Below are 25,311 nucleotides of genomic sequence, written 5' to 3'. Positions count from 1 at the left end.
ACGTGGAGAAGATGAAGTCGACCAAAGAACTAAAAGATAAGCGAATGGCTTTGGAGAAGTAGATGGAAAAAGAAGAAGCGACCATTTTGGGAGAGGATCACTCAGTTTTTTTAAACGTTCCTAAGATCCTAACTGGAGCTTCCAGCCCAGTCCTTCTCCAACTGCTCAACCAAAGCCAACCACAACCCTGTCTCACACCGTCACACTCTGTCTCACCCTCCCACTGAGCCACAGTGGTCCAAATCACGTCTTTAAGACGTCATTTCCATATAGGGACCGGGCGATTTGGCCGAGAAACAAAAATTGATGATTTAAAAAAAAAGAAAATTGAGTTTCAATTTGATTTTTGATTTTTTCCCCAATGCACTCAAAAGTTACTGTAGACATCATATACACTGAACAAGAGTACACTGAACAAAAATATAAACGCAACACTTTTGTTTTTGCTTCCATTTGCTTCCAAACCTGGTTAGTTTTCTGCAGCCCCCCCCCCCTCCACCCATTACAACAGTGTTGTGTTTATACTTTTGTTCAGTATACAAACGTACTGTACATACATACATACATACATACATACATACATACATACATACATACATACATACAATCCAAAAAATAAACACACCCCAAAACACCTCCGTCCAGTTGTAAACCCAGCTCATCCCTTTTATGGGAAATCATGTGTTCCCTCACGTGCACGATCTACATAGAAAAGCCATGTAGTCAGGAATCAAACCGGGGCATTCTTGCTGTAAGACTGGAGTGCTGACCGCTACACCAGTGTGTGACTTTAGCCATATATTCTACACCAGCTTATTCAGGTTAGGATCATGGGAAAATGAATGATCAGAAGGGACACACACACACACACACACACACACACACACACACGCACAGGAAGAACATGCAAGCTGAACAGTGCATGTGCCTTCTACCCGCAGGTTTGAACCAGGAGTCTTCTCACTGTGAGGTAGCAGTGCCAAACACTCATATAGTTGTCGAAGCCCAGCTGACCTGTTGTAGAGCAGGATGTCTGGAACCCAGACCAAGTTGGAAGGGAAGCGCAGGTTTTGAACCCCGGGGTAGTTCTCTGGATTCCACGAGAGGTAAATATCCGTCCAATACTGAAAGAAACAAATTTGAAAAAAAAAAATGAATAAAAAATAATGAGGTGACAACAAGACCAAGTGGAAGACTTTCACTTTGCTCTGTTTGTGGCGTCTTTCCCAGAAAAACACATCAGCTTGATTTTATTTAATGTCTTATCGGGCGAAAACAGCAACGCAGCAGTGTCGGTATATTAACACACATAATGCCTCATCTGTGCGTCATCACATCGTCTCTGGAAATACAAGCTGGCAACAGACGGTGTAACTGAACCAAGAGCATTCACAGCTTGTTTTTGTGTCGTTATAATTGAAAATAAACCAACAGAAGTCAAATGTTTTCCCCTCCGACGAGCTAATAGAAGCTGAAACTTGCACTGATGCTGTGTGTTGAAGAATCCACTTCTGCTCTATCAAGCTTTGAATGGTCTTGGGCTTAAATACACTTCAAATAAGCCAGTGGATTACTTACTTTCTATTGAATAATCTACAATACGTGCAGCTTACAAACAAAAACCAAAACAACAAAAGAAAAAGAAAAACATTTGAAGAACATAACATAAGAATAACATAATTACTGATATTCCTTTTCTCTCATCATCAGTCTGAACTGTATCCCTTCATTAGTTTATATTGGGAGTGAGAGTGTCTCTGCGTTCTGCCTTCACCTATCCGATGGAACACTGAACGTTTCAACTTCACTCATCGGCCGCTGTTTGATGACTGAATGAATGAACCTGCGCAGTTCAGACTCTGACCCCTGACCCCTGCTCGCCATGCTGGCCCTCAAAGGCACACAGAGCACTAACGCTGTGTGTATTGGCTCTTTTCACGGCTTCCAACATGATGTGTGATGCGTGTTTGGCAGTGTTCCGTCGTTTCATGTGCCAGGGTTCTGTGTGTGTGTGTGTGTGTGTGTGTGTGTGTGTGTGTGTGTGTGTGTGTGTGTGTGTGTGTGTGTGTGTGTGTGTGTGTGTGTGTGTGTGTGTGTGTGTGTGTGTGTGTGTGTGTGTGTGTGTGTGTGAGGCACTCAGATATCCAGGCCTCAGGGCTGATTCCCCACAGAGCAGCTAATGTGGCCTCATCTGTTAGAGCCTATATGTACTCAAGTGTTTGTGTGAGCGCAGACTGTGAGATTTGACTCTTTTATTTATTCTACTCTGCATAGATCTGCCCTCGGGACTGTGTTGTGCACGCAAACATGCTTTCATGCACAGATCTGCACACATTGAGGGATTTTTCACAATCAAAGTAGAACCCGAGTCTCTCTTCAAAGTGTTCACATCCATGTAAAGTGCTCCTTCGGACACATGTCTCCACTCACGCAGCTAATGACTTAATCACTACACTTGTCATCTGTGGGCCTCGGCAGTTTGGTGCTTCTTTTCATGTTCGCTGGCTGGGAAAGCTCAACCAACAGCCAACTGGACTAATCACAGCTTCTGTAGGGACAAATGAGGAGGAAACTGAACTGTGTTAAGGTAACGGCGGGGTTAAGAATAGCTCCCAAGTTACATAGCGGAACATTTACGAGACAAGAGAATGTGAAATGGAGTGTGTGAATGCGAGACTGATTTGTTTATGAATGTGTATCAAACATCCCAGAATAGCAGCATCTAATATTGTGATTATACACTGAGCGCTGATTGACTTTTGTTTTTGGGGGGTTTTTTGTGCACGCCCCCAATCTGCATGTCGCCTCTTCGTTTATTCATCATTTATTTTTCTCCAAGCGTCTCCAGCCAGAAAATGAACGCCAACCAACCAAAAAAGTTGGTTTCTGTCATACTTCTGTGTCGTCCGTCTCCGAGACACTCCGAAATAGTAAATTGGTTTTCTTTTGTGAGAGAAGCATATAATTTTCCTGAAAATAGCGTTTCTGTCGTATTGAATGATCCGCAAACCGCACTGCTTCTGTGGTAAACACACCTTTAAAAACAACCTTGTTAATGTGCTTTGTTTGTGTCTTTTCTGGTTTTAAGTCACATTTTCTTGAATTATATTGGATTCAGAAAGGTCTGAACATCTATAAAGTATATCAGAAAATAGTAATATTTCTTTTTGTGGTATGTTTTAGTTGAAATTAGAGAAAGTAGAGACCCTTTGATGTGCAACAGTCTTTAAAAAAACTTGAGAAAACTGTTTCTATGGAGACGTAGACAGACCATTTCCAAAAAGTTGCATTTTCACCGTTGTCGTGTAAACGGACAAACAAAACGCTATTAAAATTTGGCATCTTCACTTGAAAACATTGTTGCGTAAACAGGCCCTAATTGAGCATGAAGTTTCCTCTATGAATGAAGATTTGTTTATCAAGCATCCAAGAATAATAACAGATAACAGTTCCCATGAATAACCCTTACAGAGCATGCTCTGAAATATCTGTAAATAAACAGTTTTAACCATGAGGTCATTCTAAACCGCAAGACTTTCAAGTCACAGGCTTTCCTTAATATACAGCCTTACATTCACTTACATGATCAAATCTATTTTATAAGGAGCATCAAATTAATGAAAAATAACACATATTTCACTATATTGAGGTAAAAACATAATTCCATTCACATTATTCAGTATTATTCAGTTCTACAATACAATAAAAAAACCCACACTAAAACAAATTGGCTTTCTAAACTGATTGGTTCCATATTTAAATGGATCTACTGCAGTAGTTGTCTGATGAAGTTTTTCTATATTTTGTCCAAATATTTGCATATGTTTAAGATAAATCCCCGAGCTGCAGTAACTGCATAAACATTGTCTTTTTATAAGAAATGCTACTAACACATCTCAATAATTTGCACCGCTAATAGGTGATATATTAAAGCATTTTCAATAATTTACCAGACGTCAGTTTCAAAGGGAAACATTCCAAAAATACATTAAACACCAAAAGTGGTCACTTTCCCCTTAAACGGTTAGATACTACATCTTGATTAGATTTTGCACAAAAGAGAATATCTTGAGATTTATTTAATTATCTTTCTATCATCTGTCTCATTTTGTTCTATGGTGCACTGCAGTAAACAAACCACATTTCCTCCGCTGCTCTAAATGACCCATAATCATCACTGTGAATACATCTATAGAAAAGCTGCACGCACAGTCAAGAGGATCACCGAGAATAACAAAACAACCCCGATGCTCCTGTTTATGTGGATACATTTCAGTTTTACGTCATGCTTCCATTACACCCATTGTTTTCATAAGTGAACGAGATGAGATCATCCTTTAATAGGCTGCAATTTCTGATGATTATTGATGACACTCGGGAAACACTCCGGTCTTTGAATAAACAAAGACGTGAATGTGAAATTGACTTAATGCATGCAAGAAGGAAGACTTGTTTATAAATCAGTGGAGAACAGCTGAAACACTCGGGATGATTAAATATTGAGAGCTGATTGACTTTTGTTGTGTCCTTGTCAAACACTCTCAGCCAAAAAACTCTATGAAACTGAATTAAAACAAACTAAAAAAGAAAAGAAGCACTTTAGTGTATCTCTTGAAAATGGTAAATGCATTTTCTTTTGTGACGCACAGCAGAAAGAAAAAACTGTGAACGTTTTTTTATTTCTATGGTAAAGAAAGTTCTGTGAAAACTGCAGAGTTTGTGAATTATCAGAAACAACAACAACAAAAAAACCTTTGGTTTGTTTCCTTCCATTGCTCGAATTGTATTCAGGTCAAAGCAAATGTCTGCCACGTAAATCCTAAAACACAAAATGAAGACATTTCTTTGTACAAATCGATTCTTCTGTTAAGAAATTAGACATGAATAAGAACACAGAACAATTAATTACAACTCCTAAAACATTTCTGTAAATGAACTTTGAATTGGAAAAAATGTGATTGCTTTTTACTTTGTTGTATTCATGTTGTTGGTGGAGGAAGCAAATACGCCGGGCTGGTGGAGGGATTTGGGTTCCCAAGTTGATATAAATGCATTCACGGAATTGAATATTCAGAACGAGATCAACGGACATGCGAATTGTCTAGTTGACAGTCACCATAATAACAATCCAACTTGGTCGTCTGTCCGTACACATGTCCATGTTACGGTTTTAGGCAGAAGTTGGTGTTTGGGGTGTCCATCCAAAAAATACGGATGTCCAAATATATTAGGGCAGCCAACAGTGCCGGGGGTAGTCCAGGGGGCCTCCTCCCAGAAAATGTTGACAAAATAGACGTTAACTTGTGCATTCTGATGAATTCTGGACGACTAAACACTACATTGTGACATGCAATCTATTTTTGCTTCTTAATTGTAATATATTTTCTTTTCTGCCTGACATTTTTGCTGATGCATCCTATATCCTTTCCTTCTTTTTGTTTCTTTTAAGTTAATAGCTTCTTTTCATTGGTGATGGTTTCCACCTGTACCTCTACCTGACTCACGTCACTCCAAACTTCACTGCATGTGCTTGTTCAAACCCCCAGTAGTTGGCACATTGCTTCTATCTGCACCCCTACACTGAGCACCTGTCGACACTGAACTCTGAAATAGTTCCTACTATCCTCTTATTAGTCTTTAATTGAATATTGGTGTACTTATTTGTTATCTGCGCGTCACTTTTAGCGAGGTCCCAAGGCCTTAGTATGTCAGTCACACATACTTAAATTGGTGAGGGAACAAGCGTGATTGTCAAAACTTAATCAAAATCAACATTTTCACAGCAAAGATTATTTTATGTTTCAATGAAAAACATGAATGATGTACAAATATCCAAATATGTGTCAATGAACTGAACAATTACATAGATAATAGAATGAATACCACCTGTCTGTCTCCAAAGGGATTCTCCCCTATGAAAGTCCAATGAGCTGGTCCAGTCGCTCTATGGCAACGCAGCCGTGTCTTGATTCAATTTTGGACTATGAAACTCCTCTCTGCTTCAGCATTTGAAGGCATCAACGTGAACTATGAGAATTATGGACAAATCAGAGGCCACCTTTCAAAAGGTATTTACCACGTGAAATCAATTGACCAATCACGTCGCTCGTTACTGGGTGAAATGCAAAACCGGAAGTCAGTTGCTCGCTGTGTACTCGAGACGATAATTCACTACATTTTGGCAAAGAAGATTGATTTAGACAAAATTAGACAGTGACAAGTAGTGATCGCCATTGTACACATATTTTAGACGGGTTGGAGTGAGACGTACACTATTTTCTTACAGCTGTCTTTTCCAAAAATTGACCGAATAAAAATAATTGGCTGGACGGCTCACTGCCTCAAACCATGACTCCCTTTGTTAATGCTTATTGTGTAATGTTCTCTACGTACATGTGTGTGTGGGGTTTCATTTCAAAAACAAACAACAGCGTCCACTAGTGGCCCAACATGAAAACTAAACATCATTTCAGTGGAAACAGTTATTATTTTCAAAACGTTGCCACGTAAACGCCAAACTTTTCTGAATCAAAAACACAAAAATAATGCGTTTTCACTTGAAATGTTATGTTAAACGGGGCCTTAGGTAATGAGCAGTTTTCAAAATAAACCTGAGCTCATTGCAATCATCTGTTAAAACCACATCAAACCCAGATGCGGGACATTGATTGTCTGATAAACCTGTAATCCTGGAATCTCTCACAATGCATTGACAATGACACACACACCCCATCCTCTGTTTCTCTGTCTCCTTTAAAACTGCTGCATCTGCAAAGCGAGCCCCGGAGACACGGCATGAAAGAGCGAGTCAGTATTAAAGTGGTGGCTTTCCGAATAATTGAATGATTCATAAGTTGTGAGCCGAGTCAGCCGGACTGCCGTGACATCCATAATGTGCTCGTGTGACGGGAGCTGCTGGGATAATGAGGCTGTTGAAGACACCTGGCTGGTCTTCCTCGTGATGTACATTTCTGGTATCATTACAGAAGAGCAGTGGAGCTAAATCGAAGCTACTTAGTTCCCCCACATGTTTTCCATGGTGGCACGAGACCGGGCCGCTCATTAAATCCATGTCCTCTGTGAGTGCTCTCGTTTATTGAAATCCTGATTGGCACAAAATGAAAGGTTCCTAAACCAATGGGTTCCAAAAGCATCGGACAGTTTCTCTGGTTGGATCTAAATTCTGCTCCAGCCTCCTCCCAAAGAAATCCTGACAATTAGTCTGCTTTGTGCATTTTATGAGCTTTTAATGAGCTTTCACATCTTTTTTTCCCCCTATTAATTAACCCTGAGGTTACTATCTTGACATAACAGACAGGATTTGCAATGCATACTTCTAATAACCAGAAGTCTGAAATCATTTATGATGTCTTGAAAATTCCAAAATGACTATGACGCTAAGAAATTACGGTTTAGGATGATAAAATAGTCCCCAGGACTTCTATTGATACGACGGTTCAATCACAGACAAGATTCAGCAGTGTGTCACACATTCATATATTTGTCGGGATGCACCAATACCACTATTCGGGACGGATACGGCACAGAGTACTTGTACTCGTAAAAGATCCCCGATACATCCCAGCGAGTACTACGTGTTGCTATCTGTCAGCGAAGTCGCTCACTGGTACGCAGGGGAGCATGAGTGGTGTCCGTGGTTTGGAGCGTCTTTGTTTATTTATAACAATGATAAAAGTAAGAGAGGCTGCAAACTAATGTTCTACTAAAATATCAAGAGGTGGAGAAAGTAGTTCGTACAACACCAACAACTTAATCACCAAAGACATTTCCGCCAGCAGAGTCCGCCAGATGTCGCTCATCAATTTAACCGCTAAGTGGATCAGGAGGATTTTACCGCTACATGTGCTACATGCTACATGCTAAAGAGTTTCAGGGCTCACTCGCCAGTGATGCTACTTACTTAACATGAATAAAGTATGACTGATAGACTCCTTAAGAGTGAGCTGGAGCGCCACGCGTACTGTAGACGCAGCAATTACCTGGAGTCTTCAAAGATATGGGAGGTGTGCGTAGTGTCGACAGAGAGGCTGTGCTGAGGTGGTTCACAGCAACGAGTAGCCTTTGTTTGTTGTTTGTGTACCAAGAATGAATTAGGTTTCATGGAATTTAAGGTCTCCTACAGGTACTCAATATCATTAAGTAGCTAAAGGTTAGTACTTGTACTCGTCTTTAAAAAAAATGGCATCAGTTTATCCGTACACATTTGTATTCTCTGCAAAGCTTTACATCTTCCTCAATCATTGATCAGATCTCATGTTTTTCTTTCATGATTATTTATATAATGCCATCTCTTTAATTACATGTAAACAACAGTGCATCACTGTGTAAATTCACTTTTCATTCTAACCTTGACATCACAGCATTATGGATGTAACCATTCGCTGTTCATCTGAAATCTATTTTTCAGCAGCTGCTGACATTAAAGAGGCAGATGGTGGTCCGCTATGTAACAGAGAGTCATCTGCTGGCAACAGTTGCCATTTTATTCACACAAATTGACGGTTACTGTGTGACGTGGGACGCAGGCTTTCTCTTCCCTTTGTCTGAAACCGACCGCCTATCATTTGAAAAAGCGAAGTGTGTTATTGTTTTAAATCGGATGTGCCTGTAATTCAATGGAAAGCCTGAGGGATGTAGAAACATTAAAAATGGTTAGTGTGACCTGAGGACATCATTCGTGAAGCTGATGGAAAATATAAAAACTATAAAGGGAGAATGTGAAGTGGGCCTTGTAAGAAAACCTTTGAAAACATATTTTTATCCCCATCCCTTGTGGCTTAATGCTGACAATAAATACCTCATTGTATCATGCTCTTATTAAATATTAATCCACAAAACATCTATTTGTGACTCAGACATGATGCTGCTGTTTGCTTTCAGAACAAAACTACAACCTAAACCAACTCTGGAGGCGTGTTTTATTGTTCTGTCACAAGAAGTCATGGATTTTATTGTGTTTTTCTGAGGTTCGGCTCGTGTCTGACTTCATACCTTTAAAAGCAGTAAGACTTCAGAACAAACACTCGTGACAGAGTCCAGAGGACAAAAACACACGTTTTTCCCAAAATATCCTGAAGCCTGATTGCTGTGCTGCGATGATCAGAGAGGAGACGTACCAGCTGCAGCCAGGCGTTCGTGATCAACACTTGGTTCTTTTCATCCTGGAGGAAAACAGGAGGAGACAGAAAAAAAAAAAAGCAATCAGCTAAGAGTCACATGCATGCATTAGAATATTCTGGAGGCGGGTCATCAATCTAAACATCGACACATACACATGCATCTTCTTACATAGACGGACACATTCACACCTGCAATCAGTTTAGAGGCAACATGCAAGGTTTTGAAGAAGCATGAAGATGAAGAGAATCTCCATCCATCAATTCATGCATCCATCCATCCATCCATCCATCCATCCCCAGACTGTCATTTTTTCACAACTTGTTTCTCTTCGGAAAAAATATTTTCATCACATTTTTAAATGCATCATTCAAGAAAGAATGTTTATTTCGTTAATCCCCTTGGGGAAATGTCTTCTGTGCATTTAAACCAACCTTTTCATAGCTAACCTGAGCTGCATATGCTCGGGGCGGTGGGCTGCCACAGTACAGCACTGCGGGGAACTGATGGGGGTCAAGGGTCATTCTCAGGAACCTCATGCTGAACTAAAAATGGCATATGTGAACCCAAGAGTCATGAATTAACCTGATTGCCATGTCTTTGGATGAGAAGAAGAAATAAAACTATCCACAGAAAACCTAAAGGTGCGTTTACACATAGGCGTTACGAATGTCAATTTACCATCATTCCTGCCACATTCCTGAGATTCTTCATGTGACGTAATGCATCTGAATAAGTTTCTTAAATGGGCGTATCGGTGCGTGACATTCCTGATATTTCTGAAACATGTCTTTGGCTGCCAGAAAAAATCTTCCAAGAATAACAAGACTTGTCTCGATAGAAGTTCACAACTGAGCGTGTGGATTAGTTGTGATGCACTATACAGCGTGACAGCATTCGTTCCCCTGCTGCATCCTCCTCTCTGCGCAACTCTATGGCATTTCTCTGGATGTGGCTCAATCTGCACCGTGTGAACCGTTCAGCAGCTGATGGTAGAATGACTGGGGCGTGTTTGGAGCCACAGCTATACACCCAAACCTGGCTTGTGTTACACCCTGGGTGAACACCGGCGCCTCCATGAGACGCATCTGAGACGTGGTGATTCTCTATTCACCTCATGCGCAGTGCGCTCTTTCACAGATTGCACATGTGCACATGTGACATTGTTCATAGCAAAATCCTCCACTGTATATACCAAATTCGCCCGTTTCGCCACATTCCTGACAGATTGGTGAGAGAAAATGACGACGTGCAATGGCGCACAGCAGCACGTACAACACCGCAGAACAATATTGGTGACCGTGCGCAATGACTCGTGATGATCCGCCACCGTTTCGTGCCATTACTTGTAACGTATGATAACAGGTCGCAACTGTCGGTGACAACGCGCGTGACGCCTCTGCCCTGAATCATATTATTCAGGTCAAGGTATTTGCTTTAATGCCAGAGTGCAAACCACTGCACCACAGGAGAGGACGTCGATGGATTAACGTCTGCATGTGCGGTAAATATGAGCTGAGAATATGAGATGGAGTCAGACTGAAGATGATTCAGAGCTGAGTGACAAAATGACAAAGTTTCTCTGTTATGAGTTCTCTTCAGCGTCAAGGGACAGAAGGCTAATGTCACCGCTTCAATGCCAAATCCAGAATTACAAGGAAATGAAAAGGAAATAAATTTTTTGCATCAGCATTTTCCACCGACAATGTGATGACGGATCAATGCTTTAACATTGAGCAAGAGAGGTCTCTAACAATGTGATGTAAACTGATCTCAGGGTCATATGAGGAGGAAAAAGGACAATGTGGAGGTGAAAACACGAAGAATATCATATGAAAATGAGAGGTGGAGCAATCAGTACTGAGAGAGAGAAGCAGAACAGACAATCTGATAAGTTGTAATAAAAAAAAGTCAGAGGTCAGAAGGAGAAGCGTTCAAAAGATGTGCAAAAAAAACAAGTCAGAGATGTGATTTGATCTGTCTTCCATAACAAAACATGACAGTGACAAGTTTCTTTCCTCCTGTTACACACCGGCACACTTTGGGTCTGCTGTGCTCTTTCACATCGGAATAAACAGCAACCATCACGGCCGCCTCTCAGACTCGATTCACTGGTGTGACTTTATCTTCTACCCGTGACTGAAGCCGAAATAATGCCGCTAGTTCATGCCTTTGAAAAGTTTTCCTCAACATCACTGCGGTGAAATCAATTTATTCCCCTTTTATTTCTCTCTATTTCTTCTGTATCGTTTCATTTCTTATCTGCTCTCCTTAGATTTGTTTTTTTACTTTTTTTCCCTATCAGGACCAAGTATTTTCTGAAACAGTCACAGAGGAGCGTGCAGGGTTATAAACTGAACTTTCAGGCTCAGATTTTATTTAAGCTGTTTATACCCTTATACTGTATATATATATATATATATATATATATATATATATATATATATATATATATATATATATATGTTTCTTCAAGTTGGTGTTACTTTCATTGAACTTAGATTCCAAAGTTCTGACTTAAAAAAAAAATCTACTCTCCTCCCAGCCGCTTGGTTGGTTAATACAAATCAATCCCAACCCACCTTTTTTTTTTTTAAATGCAAAGTTTTAGACCACATTTACCTGACAACGTTTCGAGTGAAAGAATATCGTTTTTATGTTTTCGTTCAGAAAAAAGAACAAAAAAAACCAACATTCTGAAAAGGATGTCTGTTTACACAGAAAAGGCAGAAGCGCTGTTCACTGCTCCAAGTGATTTTTTTTAAGGTTAAAAAGATCAGCCTGGAAGTGTTAAAGGAGAGAAAACACTGAAATAAAGACTCTGCTGATCAAGAACTCTTCTATTTCAAAACTGCGCTTTATCAATACCATAACACGGAGGTCAAGGCATCTGTGGGAATCGCTGGAAGACCATGATAAAGCTGACTAACTACATCACAGGTCGTGACCTGAGCAATCGTGAGAGCTGGAGACGTCGCGCATGAATAACTTCAGCGAAGCACATGAGCACACGGTTTAACAAAATCTGTGCAGTCATTTCCATCACCCCGTCTGCACATCACTGAGTAGAAATGACCCCAAAGACACCTTTTCTCATGTCAGACTGGTGAAGCCGCTGAGTCGGCTGTGGTTCAGGTGGTAGAACAGGTCATATTCGATCCCCATCTCACTCTGTCCAAGACACCGAACCTCAAGATTCCACCACCGCTGAGTGAGCTCCGTCCACGGTGAGCTCGAGAGTGAATGGTTAAATATGACTAATCATGTATAGCTGAAACGGCTGAACCAGTAAATGTGTTATGTAAGTTCAGTCCGTTTACCATTTTAATACACTTTACTTGATCAGTCGTGTATGACGCTGCTTGCACACCACTGAGAGTAATGTGGGGTTCAGTTTCTTCCCACTTCCTCACATCGGGAGTGAACATTTAACCCCGTAAAGACTCCAACTGACCCACAGCCACTAAGGACAGGTTGGAATTATTTAATGCATCAACAATGTAAGACGTTATAGTCGTGGTTTACAAACTGTTTCAACCTTTTAGAAACATTTCCCAGGCCCCGATCGAACAGGACTCACTCTGAAACTAAAGAAGTGTGCTCAGAGCTCATCTCTTCACACGGCGCAGAGAAAAATAAATAAAAAAATGAAACTCTTCCTCCGACTTACTGATACTCAATAAGTGAATCAGTAATTAATCTGACCCTCAAGGCACCACTGCAATAATACGACTATTTTCACATCTTCAATGCTGAATAAAAAGAGAATTAAATGTAAGAAGATCAAACTTTCGGGGATATTGAACTTTTGTGGTGCAGTTCCTCTCAGTCATATACAGAAAATAAAACTTTTGACATGAATTAGAATTTAATGAACATAAATAAAATCAGTTAGAAGCCTAAACAATTTGATTAACCATAAGAAAATATACATGAAGGAGGTTTTAGTCACGTAATTAGGTTTTAACACCTTTGAAAAATGTTTTGTAGGAGTTTACATTGAATCCACTGGGTTAAGATCTGTATTAGCTTATGAAATACGATTTAACACTGCCATTACTTGTCCTTGTTGTGTCAACTGATCCTCACACAGTTTCCTCTCCCCTCCTCCTTAATTCCCACTCTTATCACCACCTGTCCTCCCCCATCGGATCTCCTTTATCTCCGTCTCTGCTGCTGAAATAGAGCAGCCTCCTATTGTGCTTTTCACAAAGCAACATTTTCTGCATCCCTTCGCTGTATCGCTGGAGCACAAAGGGGCAGATTTGGCTTTGCTTGCCGGTTGTTGTGTTTTCCTTCTACACGGAGCCTGACCTCTCCTTTGTGGTGCTCGGTGGGATTTTGCTCAGCTGCAATGGGCAGTATCAAGCCTGTCAAAGCCGCTGTAAACACTCTAATCTTCTCATAAATCTGCTGTGATGGGTTTCAGACAGCCGGGCCAGGCGGCTGATGGACCCTTGCATTTAATGAACGCCCCTGACTGTATTTCATCGCAGGTCATTTGACGACATCTAATCATGAACGACATGTCTTTTCTCATATTTATTCAGAGGTTTTGCGGTGAAATATTCCTGTACATTGTTCTCAAAGAGGCTTTTCATGTGTGGGTTTCACTCCACCTCTTTTCAGATCAGAAGGATCAGTGCTACAAATACATTGAATCAAAGAAATCTCGAAATCATAAATGCTTATTTCTGCTTCCCAAACAGACTTCCATAGACGTCCTCGATTACGCGCCTTTGCCAGATGAGACGTTGGAACAGTTCAAGAGATGAGGTCAGGTTTCTGCTGCTCCACATCAGACCCAGTGTGGTCCGTGTGACGCTTGGCCTGGTTTAGTAACAGCATCCCTCTCTAAACATCACGTTCTGTCTCACGGTTGAGAGCAGCGAACACGGAGACGAGCACAGATCTGTCGAAGCTGCAGCAGCATCTGTTAGCAGGGACGATTCTGAACGTTTAAATCTCCCGAAAAACCTCTGAAGAAAGGAGATCTGACCACTGATTTATTTTTTTTCAAGTCATCACTTCAAACAGACAGAGATTGTTTATGCTTTACATGTAAATCAGAGCCACAATATACGGTATCAGGTAAAAAGCCAATCATATTATTGTGGCTGGTTATTGTGTGTACAGGTATTCAGAGTGCACACAGTATTAACAGAAAAAAACAACATTTGGGTCAGGGGGATGCCATATCCCAGCAGGATGGCATCATGGAAAGAATCAAAGTCTGAAACGAATGATATTTCGGTGATGCAGGCTTTTTCTTATTATATTTCACGTTAACTTAATCGAGGCAAATTGAAATTTGATAATTAGCTTTATTGAAAACTGTATCTAACTCCAGCAACATGTAAAGAGTTTAACTTTTATCGCCTATGGATTCCAACAAATATAGTATTTTTATATAAGATTTTATTCAAAAATGAACACTTGGAAAGAGACAAATATATAAATCTACAATATCAAAAAAAAAAGTTTAAATAATCGAACTGAGATATAAAAGTCTCCCAAATATATTTCAGGTCTTTGTTGGTCACTTTTTGGTGGTTTCCTTCCTGTTGGTTCGTCAGTCAGTCATTATTTATGGTGGTGAATCCAGTCTGTGGGTATCAACCTGCCCCAGTTTCACAGTTAGGAGCAGATGGAGGAATCAAAGGCCACATTAAGCACACACACACACACACACACACACACACACACACACACACACACACACACACACACACACACACACGCACACAAACACAGTTTTACATTATTTACAACTGCCCAGAAAGCACCAATTCACCTGCTCGTTCCAGCTTATTCATTATGCAATGAGCCAACAAATAACATAGTTAACAAACAAAGCTCACAGCAAACGTTCCGTCATCAATCACATTCTGGAAGTCATCTCCAACAAATGGAAGTTGATTTGATGAACAGTAACTTCACAGCATGTTCGTCGTAATAAAGTTAATTTGAGTTTGAAGACACTCTAAACAGTCACCTCATGTTTCAAAAGTGCCGTATGTTCTCTGGAAGCTTTCGTCTCTCGACTCTCTGAGTCCAATCTGTCATTCACAGCCTCTAAGAATACATTAAAATGTTGTTTTCTCTGCGCAGTGAGAGACCTCATATTAATAATAGAATGAGATTCCTATATTACAGTCCATCGCCATGTAGTGATCATGAGGAGACGTACACGTCTTATGACAGGGCTGACTCGGGGATGTGACAACGTGTCCACTTGGCTTTTTTGGTTGAGCGCTCTGGCTGTGTGGCGCGGCTAAAGGGCGGGAGGGGGGGTCGTTATGCGCATGAGATGGGAGAAGAACACACAATGAAGCAGAAGGTGAACTCAAAAAGGAACAAAAAAAATTGAAAATGTGACTGAAAATTCAACCAAATAGAGCCAATTTAAGTGAAATTTGGAGGCGATGTGGACAGATTGACCCACTGACAACGGCACTTTTCAAAAACGCTCCAGGTCCATCTCGGTGCACGAGGACGAAAATGGAACTTTCTGGAAATGCTCGGGCTCCGTCTCTGTGTAGACGATGGAAATGCTGCTATCCGCTCATGTGTACCATCAACGGAGTAAATTCTGCCCTTTCACGAGCAGCTGGACAATAAGAGCAATGTTTGAGTGTGATGGCTGCCCGTCTCTATTCTCCTGGGACTTGGTGGCTTTACAGTTGACAGTCACCGTAGTAACAATCCAACTTGGCCGTCTTTCCATACGAATGTCCATGTACTCCCATTCTTAATGTTTATAGCGTGTTGTTCTCTCTGTGGATGTCTCTGTGGCTTCATTACGAAAACCAACAACAGCACCCACTAGTGGCCCAATATGAAAAATACATTGTTTTTAAATGCAGATGTGCTGCTGTTATTGTGATGAGAGGCTTTTCCACAGCTGGCTCTCCACAGACTTTATCATGTAGAATTTTGTAATGCCTCAAATTCAGATTTAGTGGTGCTCTGATTTATTTGGCACTTTACTAAACCAAGACGTCCAACTTTATAGTATCACATTTTGTGGGGACAAGAGGAAACACAAACGATCTCAGTTCAAGCCGGCTCTTCTCGTTTAAACAGGATCAAGAGTACACAGATTCCTTATGTATTTTCTGATTAATGTCACGTCTGGTGTTATCTAGTTGATCACATGCAAAACACACACAGACTGAAAGCAGAATTTACGTGTGAACGTACAATTTAGCACATTTTACGCAGGTTTTGTCAGAAATTTCAGTGATAATCCAGAACAAATAGATGTTTTTGTTGTTATTGCTCTGATACCCTCTCCATAGTGTATGCTGCTACAGTATTTACCCTTGTTACCGCAGTCTGGAAAAATAAATAGGAATAGGCAATGTTTTGATGAACATGGTGAAAGTCTTCTAACTCTTAACAAATCAGTGAAAAAATAGACTATTTCTCACAGACTTACGGCTTCACAGTGCAAGGAAATGTAAATGTGTGGAGGGGTTGAACAAAGGACTTCAAAACAAATATTCGCACTTGATTGGGTGCTGCCACTGGTGTAAAAACTTTTTTAAGTTCAGAGGGAGACGAATTGCAACAAGAACAAAGAACGTGCATTAGCATGCAGCACAGTCACTTTAGAAAAATCAGATGAAAAACCTTTGCGACAAACACAAGAAATAGTTAAAAAAAAAATCCAGTTAAACATTCAATATGCAAAAAAGCTTCACAAAGCCGATTCAACTTTATACTCGCATTCAGAAATTACACACACACGCACACACGCACACACGCACACCTTCTCCTGCTGTTTACTCTGCACACAACATTTTTCACGCACACTCACCACATCAATGATCTGGAGCAACGTGAGGCCCAGATCCACCACGATGGGTGCAGAGTCGTTCTGGACTGGTCTCTCCAGCCGATTGTAGTTCCTCATCAGGTCACTGTACAGCTTCCTCTGGTACACGCCGCCAAAGCAACCTGGAGACGCGACAAGGACAAAGGTACAGACGGTAAGGGAGTGAAGGCAAAGACGACAAATGGTAGAACATTAGCCCTGCCCTAAGCTTGTTTTGGGTGTCCGTTCACATGAAACGGTGCAACGAAAGCACAAAAAACAATGCGTTTTCACTTGAAACATTGTCGTGGAAACAGAGTCTCCATTGTTTCAACCGATCCAGCAGTTAAATGAAATTTCCAAAATGTCTTCCCACACACAGTGATGCTTCTAATCCAATCAGATTCGTTATTGCAATTATTTCCAGCACTGTTCGTGCAACACCAAATCCCAGAGGTAACACTACACTGATGGAATGAACACTATTTCAAATGCAACGGCCATTAGAAAATCAGCAGCAGAGTTACAATCACTAAAGGTTCAGTAGGTTTTATTTAATAAGCTGCGGTAGATCTGCTGTCTGTTCTGCTCATGAACTGGCTGCCTTAGCTGAAGCTCTTAACAGTTACTACTTCATCAATTGGTAAATGGATTTCACTTATATAGTGCTTTTCCAATTGAGCAGTCCCCGAATCACTTTACATTGTTAATCACATTCACCCAGTCACACACACACCAATGGAGGTGGCCATGCGAGTACGTTCATTAGGAGCAATTTGGGTGTCATGCTCAAGGACACTTCGACGTGAGGACAGATTGGAAATCGAACGTGCCACCTTCTGATTGAGAGCCGACTCGCTCTACCAACTGAGCCACAGCCGCTGCACAACATATTGCAAACTTAAGAGTTATCTCATAAAATCAACATGCTCAATATATAAAGAGCAAAAAGCTGCAATGTGTTATGTTTGCATGCACTGTGCATCCATGATCTGCAAATTCAAAAGGACAGATTTAAATATGAAGAAAAGTGTCATTGACGCATTCATTCAGAAAGATTGTGAGCGTTTTAACCATTTGACAGCCCTGATTATTTCAAATAATCACAATATGCTGAAAGTAATGATCCCATAATAAACCCTTCAGTAACTGATCACTGTTATGAAATTTAGCAAGGAGCTTAAAAGAGAACAATTGAGGAATTTAGGTGTTTAAAACTGCAGTGAAATACAAATAATGTACATTCTTCTGTTTCTCTTAACTCAACAGTTTAATGAAATATTCAGAATATCATGACACTCTAAACTTTTCCAGTTTGACTCTCCTGAATGCATTCGCCTTCATGAGCAGGTTTATGAGTCTGTCTAACAGTGGCTGAATCGCTCAGCACGTCGAGGAAAAAGCGAGCGCAGTCAGTTGTGAAGGTAACATACTGTATCTTCTCCTGGAAAACAGGCTGCCAGCATTATTTCTTTCACCAGTTCTGCTGTCACAGTACAACGTGATGCCGACAAGTTCTGACTGAGAGACTCTGTCACAGCAGGCAAGATAAATAGATACAAGGCAGTAAAGAAAAACAAATGTATTGTATTTAAAAAATCGAAAGAATAAATCCAGTAAAGAAACTGTGGAGACATAAAAACCGCTGCTACAGCTGCAGCAGTTGCAGGAATAGACATGAAGACTTCTCATGCAAGAGCCTCATGATGGGCGGATGGTTGAGCCAGCCTGTTTGGAGCATGAGTTTAGAGTCAGTTGTGAATCATGTTCATATATAAAGTGTGGGAGTTTGCAGCCCTGACCTGCTTCGATTTGTAAACATAGTTATTAATATTCAGTTTTTTGGTTCAAAAATGAAAAGAAAAAAAGATTTTGTCACCCAACTTAGGATGTGGCTCACTAACGTGTTTAAAAAGAGATCAAGACATAAAAAAGTTTATATTAAAACATATGAATATAAATCTGTGTGAACGGATATCGTTTTCAAAACCATGTACACGCGAAACTTTTCTGAAACAAAAATGCAAAAATGATGCCTTAATGATTAGTAACTCTGGCCTAAAGAGAAATTATAAAAATTGATAAAGCCACTGAAAAGGAAAAGAAAGTCTGGAATCTGTTTCCCCCATTTTATTCTTAAAACAAACAAACAAAAAAAACTATCTCATCTGGATATTTAGAAACACATCCATCCTTCAAAACCCTGAGCAAGAGTCTCTCCTCCAATCTGAAGGGTGATCACAAAGCTGCTGGATTCCTTCATTCCTCAGCGTCTCATTTCAGTCACAACTGAAAAGGTCTCACCGGTGACCCCCAGTCCAAATTACATTGTCTCAACATATTCCACCAATTACCGAGTGACAGCGCGGACACGGGAGCACCCACAGTGACTGAGTAGATGACTAATTAGTTAATGAGCTGGGAATAAACAAAGACGGCGGGCCGCGTGTTTGTGTGTGAGGGTGGCGGCGAGTGACGAGCCCTTAAATCTAAATGTGACAGGAAATCTGCATAACGGGTGAAGAGTGGCAGCCGGCAAAATTGCTAAAAGTCAACGGAGGGAATCGAGCTGGGAGGAAACAAGTCGAACAGGGAGGAACTCGGAGAGCGCTGCAAAATACACATCTGAGTGACAACAACATGCACACCTGCTGATGTGCACGAGAGGAAATAATCTAATCTGAAATTTTACCTCGAATATATTGGGAGTTCTCCAGACTCATGTCACCACTCTATATTCTGTACGTCCTGCCTGTGAGATACGAGTACAGTAAAACTGGAACGATTTGTTTTCCTGCAGAGAATCTCACAGTGAACCTCCTCCTTCTCCAGGTAGGGCGGGTAAGGCACGAGGAGGACAAACCTCAGATGGACTAAGCAGTTTCTCCACCAGGTTAACCACACTGCAGTTTAACGTGCATCCACTCTTCTGTTAGTGAGCTGGGATTACTTATTCGAAAGATTCCCCAGGCTCTGTGTGCATCTGTGTTATCAGACACAAGTCATGGTTGGACTCGAGGGGATTCTTAAAAGCTGCATATTTGTTATTGCAGTGAGCCGCGTTAGTCATCCTTTCACAATAATCTAGAGCCCCCCCCCCCCCCCCCCCTCTCAGCTATGCATGTAAATTCTCCTGTTAATGAATGCACAATGAATGCACTCGCTATTATAACGATTCAAACTGTTTCGTTGCTCAAAACATGCTGACTCATCATTGTTTGTAGAAGCTAAACTTATTTAACCGGATATAATTTATGTCAAAAATAACATACAGTACGATCACGACTTTGTTGCAGAACTTTTCTAACTTGGCATCTTGGAGAGATTCTGTATTGATTTATTGAGCCCGGGTTACAGTGAAAACCTAAACATTCAAGCTGCCAGGGTTTTGCGGGCACCAATGGCAGACGGAATGTTCAAATCTGGTAACAATAACAGATATCTTCTTAAAAACGGGATGAGATTTCTACTTCAGTGCAATACTGAGACTCGATTGCTCTCAGTTTTAGACACTGACGATGGTAGTGGTGGCTGGTGATACATTTCTAGGTGGGGCTCTTCATTTAAATACAGTGCAATTATAAACCACGTTACAACAATCCTGTCTTTTTTACATTGAGAGAAGCGACCAGTGATAAAACATTATAGATCTTTTGAACAGTTAGTGAATAGAGAGCACTTTTCTGTGATTAATAAATATGAGCATATCTAACACACACACACACACACACACACACACACACACACACACACACACACACACACACACACACCCACACACACACACACACACACACACACACACACCCGCACACACACACACACACATATATAAAAGAGAGACAAAGACAGACAGAGAGAGAGAGAGATGTTACGGATTGGTTTCATCTGAACGAAGGCACTAATGTGCGATTTATCGGTGTCCTTGAAAGCCTGAATGAACTTCAATGTCTCATCCACAGAGCGACCAACGGGCCGGTCAGTGATGGCGCTCCGCCCCGAGGTGCTCTTGTCATCAAGACAAACCATAAGAGAAGCCATTGTCTCATTTCAACGCGTTGTAATATATCTTTGTGAGGTCAGCAGCGATATGGACGAATATTTCAACTGTGTTGTTGTCATCGAGTCGTCGTTGTTTGCTCCTAAATCTGTTTATTTAAAGAGGCACTAACGTCAAAGGGCATCTTTCTTTATCTAATGGATGTAAGTTCAGCTGGACATGATGATTAAATCAGACTGACTCACACACAGTAACAGTTCAATAAAATGCAGGCCGCACTTAATTATTTTTCAAAAAACAAACAAAGTCACTTTACTACTTTTTGCCTCAAAGATACAAAAGTCGACTAAATCCACTGGAAACTGTGTATGTACTGTATAATGTTGGGTTTTTGTTCAACAGTGCTGAATCCCATTAAGCATAAAATGAAAGGTCATCAAACCTATTTAACAATTACAGCAAATGGATCTGAATTTGGCGAAAGAAAAACAGGAGAGGAAGAAAAAAAGAAAGCAAGATGTCGATCAAACCGTAATTTTGATCTTGCACTTTTTCATATTAAACACCACTGTGGGACCAGGTGTCAGACAGTAACTTCACTCCCAACTATTTGCCCCCTGACATCAAGCCCCTGGAGTCGGGCTGGCTTGAGATGTGTCAGATATGTGAAGCAGGAAGTGAGGAAATCTGGGTCGTCTGGTCAGGGACCAGCTGTTAGACCGTCAAGTCCACCTCATAAATACACCTGCCTGTTATCGGGGTGCAACAGGGGAGGCACATAGACATAAACAAAGGGAAGAAGAGTCCCAGGTGGTGCCATCAAGCAGAGAGAAGAAAGATAAGCTGACAACCGAGCCTCACCTCGGATCACACGCCACCAAAAGGCTGACCTCATTAGGTGACCTTCAACAATGTGGTGACAGAAAAGAGCCGCTTGTTCACCTGTGGAGAGCTACAAAGAGACACAGGAGCAGTAAGCTGGGTGGGACGGCTGTCACACGAGCTTCACAAGATCTGGCACTTGTTTAGCAGTATTGAACGGATGGTTTGGAAACTTTTAATGACCCAGTGGAGGTCTGGCAGCAACCGGGGACACCTGACACATGTTCTCCGGCCATCGGAGCGCTAACCAAGAGAAACAAACAACCCCTGCATACATAGAGTCTCCTAACGAGCACGTTTTTGAACTGTGGAAAGAAGTCAAAGAAAAGTAGGAAACTAATTAGTAACTAAAAATAATTAAATCACTTTTGCTCTTTTAGTTTCATTTTAGTTTCTCTAAATTCTTGCAATTGACTTGGTGACCTGTGCATGGTGGGACTTTTCACCATTTCAAAAAGGACCCCAATTCCTACCAATACAATGTACACACACTGATGTGGAAGCAAATTAAGTAGGTCCTTAATTAACAGTCTATCAATGACATGATTAATCACAATATCTTCTATTCACTTCTGGAGTGTGGAAGAAGGAGACGTAGAATCCCACACAGTGAATACTTCTTCTAATATTTTCTACACTGCAACAGAATGAGACAGTAATCCAGTCCCCTTTAAAACCCTCGTGACCTCCTTTAACGAGGCAGGCTGAGTAAACTGGCCAGTAAACGTAAGTTGAACAGGAGAGCCACACCTTTTCGGGTTTCTTCCCCTTCACGGCACAACAGAGGCTGAACGAGGCTGAGCTGTTGCTTAATTGATTTAAAAAAAAATATTTAATCAACTCTGTCCCTATTTATACACATTTAATGCACACAAATCCTTCTCATGCATATTAGGATAAATATAAATCAGTGATCAGTGTTGTGTACACTGCTCCTAAGACATTAAAAAAAAAAAGAAAGAATCATCATAATTTAACTGAAAATCTTATTCACCCTCAATATCATTCCATTCTGCCTTGACTCCTTTTTTCTATGATAAACACTGAATGTCCATCTGTGTATCTACTTGCATTCAGCCCCTTTTCAGTAATAAACCTGCATTCAGTCTCGAGAAGCATTCAGCACACAAAAGCAGTTCTAACTTGGCCTTAAGGCATTCATCAACCTCAAATGATGATCATATATCCATTTAATTATAACAGTGACCTCTTATATATCCATTTCAGAGATTCAGTCCTCAATCTTTGAAGTCAGTTGTATTGTACTGGAAATACAAAGGGTTTCATTTTATTGCTGAGATGCTGCAGCAGAAGATATAGAAGCAATTTAGTTTATGAGGCGTTCACCCTTGGACGCATGTGTTGCCTTCAAACTCATTTTTACTGACTTGGTTTCTGCTGCCTTATTTTTCGTGTCATAGATTGAATCAATCTGTCGATCTCACTGACCTGCTGCAGGAGTGATATGAATTAGTAGGTGTGAGAATCAAATGAACACATCTGAGCTTTTTTTTAGTTCAGCTTTGTGAGGAAGATCTTGTGTTTTCCTTTTGTTTTCACAGAAAATCATCCATCCACCCACCAATCCATCCATCCATGAAGTCTGTTTCTCTCCAAGAAAGAGGATTCAAGAATTTTCACTTTTCTTTAAAGTTTCAAAGAGGTCAGTTTAAAAGAGTAAATACTCCATTACCCACAATGCTGTTTTTTTTTTCATACTGTATCTGAAGGAGTACAACAACAAAACTGAAATAAAAATAAAAAAAAGACACAAACTGCTGGTATAATGTTAAGAAGGGGGCTTTAACCACATTCCTATTGAAACAATGATTGAATGAATTAATGTTCAAGTTATGCTTCGATGCCGTAGATAAAACCATGAATGTTACGTCGCCACAATCAATGGACGCCTGCAGCAGTCCATCAAGCTGTTTCTCTGGAGCAGTGATGTCTAAGACATTTAAGTTCAGGGGCCACATAGTTGTATCTTAAGTGGCCTGGACAGGTAAAATTGTGCCATAATAATCTTTACATTTAAACTTACACAATTTTTTCTTTGTGGTGGCGCAGAGTACATGTGATGAAAATGTCGATATTTTCCCAAAAGAGAAACAATGAAAACAGAATATGACTACACTCGGAACATTAAGCCAATTTGAATGAAACCGTCAAAAAACAGCGAAATGTCCAGAAATCGTCCTATAGCTTTTTTTCAAACTCACCCTGACAGCATCACTTTGAGGCTCGTTTAATGGCAACAAGGTAATTCGCTTTCATGGCAGCATCACCGGTATCTCAGCTTGGTACCCAGTGTTGTGTTGTGTCCACTACTCTATAAGAAATTTGTATTTTAAAAAATATGTTTTCTTTGGGCTGGATTGGACACTGTTGGGGTCCAGTTTTGACCCACAAGCCCTATGTTTGACACCTGTGTTCTAGACTTTTAAATTAAATTCAGTTTATTTTAAAGGGAAATGAGAATAAGTCAAACTGTCACAACTTTATTGGAGGTCATTTTCAGGATAATTGTTTTACCATGTTGGAAAGGAAAAAAAACAAAAAAAAACTGAAGAACTTTCCTCCCCTGAGCCAAATCCCTAATCTGGGCTTTTTCGGTTTTAATGTACACCATCTTGATTTGTACGAGCAGAGGGCGAACCTCGACAGCTTGTGGCCTGCGGCGATAAACAGGATGTCTGAGGACAGTAGGCCAAGGAGCGACTGAGAGGAGTTAATCTTTAATGCCTCCAACAAACAGAGTAGTAAAAATGCAAAGCAATTAATACGAGAGGAGAGTGAAAGCTTATTTTGAAGGTTTACAACTGATGTTTGAAGGAGCTCAAAGTCACTCACTCACTTTTGCTCACAAACTTCCATAACAAATACATCAACATACTGAAATACTGTATACGCAGTTCACTTCTGTTTGATGGATGTTTCTTGACCTCTGATTTTGATGTATTCTTTCACATGATCTCATAACTTTGTGTTTTTCTCCCGAGTCATTTAAATATTCTGCAATTATGGATTTTGCTCTGAGCTGATAAAGAAAAGCAAAAGTTAGATACCGATCAGATTAGGGGGGGAAAAAAGATGAAATTAGAAACCATTCAACGTAGGTACAGTTATCAGGACAATACCTGAGAAGACCGAGCAACCGCAAGAACAGATTAAATATTGATTAGCTTCGGGCAATCCGAACACCACTTGGACAACTTTAAAATCGAATCAAATTAAAGCAGCCGGGTAGCGAATTCCTGTAAAAGATCGATACATATCCAGAATCTGAGACAGAAGACAGCGAGGACTGAATCCGGACAAGTTCGCCTATTATGAAGAAAGGTCACTTCGATGACATGAGGCAATCACCTCCAGGTGACGCAAAACGACACACACACACACACACACACACACACACACACACACACACACACACACACACACACACACACACACACACACACACACACAA

At 40.6% G+C, this 25,311-nt stretch overlaps 1 protein-coding gene across 1 annotated transcript in view; it reads right to left on the bottom strand.

Annotated features, from left to right (window-relative positions):
* LOC308110413 (neuronal acetylcholine receptor subunit alpha-7-like) overlaps positions 1-25,311 on the bottom strand; it is a 56,937-nt gene that overhangs the window by 23,822 nt on the left and 7,804 nt on the right. Inside the window, exons 2-4 of the mRNA XM_080464675.1 lie at positions 16,961-17,100; positions 9,138-9,182; positions 1,015-1,124 (exon numbers count right to left, since the gene is read on the bottom strand). Coding sequence (XP_080320801.1) covers positions 1,015-1,124; positions 9,138-9,182; positions 16,961-17,100 — 295 coding nt within the window. The remainder of the gene's footprint in view (positions 1-1,014; positions 1,125-9,137; positions 9,183-16,960; positions 17,101-25,311) is intronic.

Source organism: Lipophrys pholis (genome assembly GCF_963383615.2).
Source record: "Lipophrys pholis genome assembly, chromosome: 5".
Taxonomy (NCBI): Eukaryota; Metazoa; Chordata; class Actinopteri; order Blenniiformes; family Blenniidae; genus Lipophrys; species Lipophrys pholis.
The sequence above is the reverse complement of the archived record's forward strand: the minus strand, read 5'-3'. Positions and strand labels throughout refer to the sequence as shown.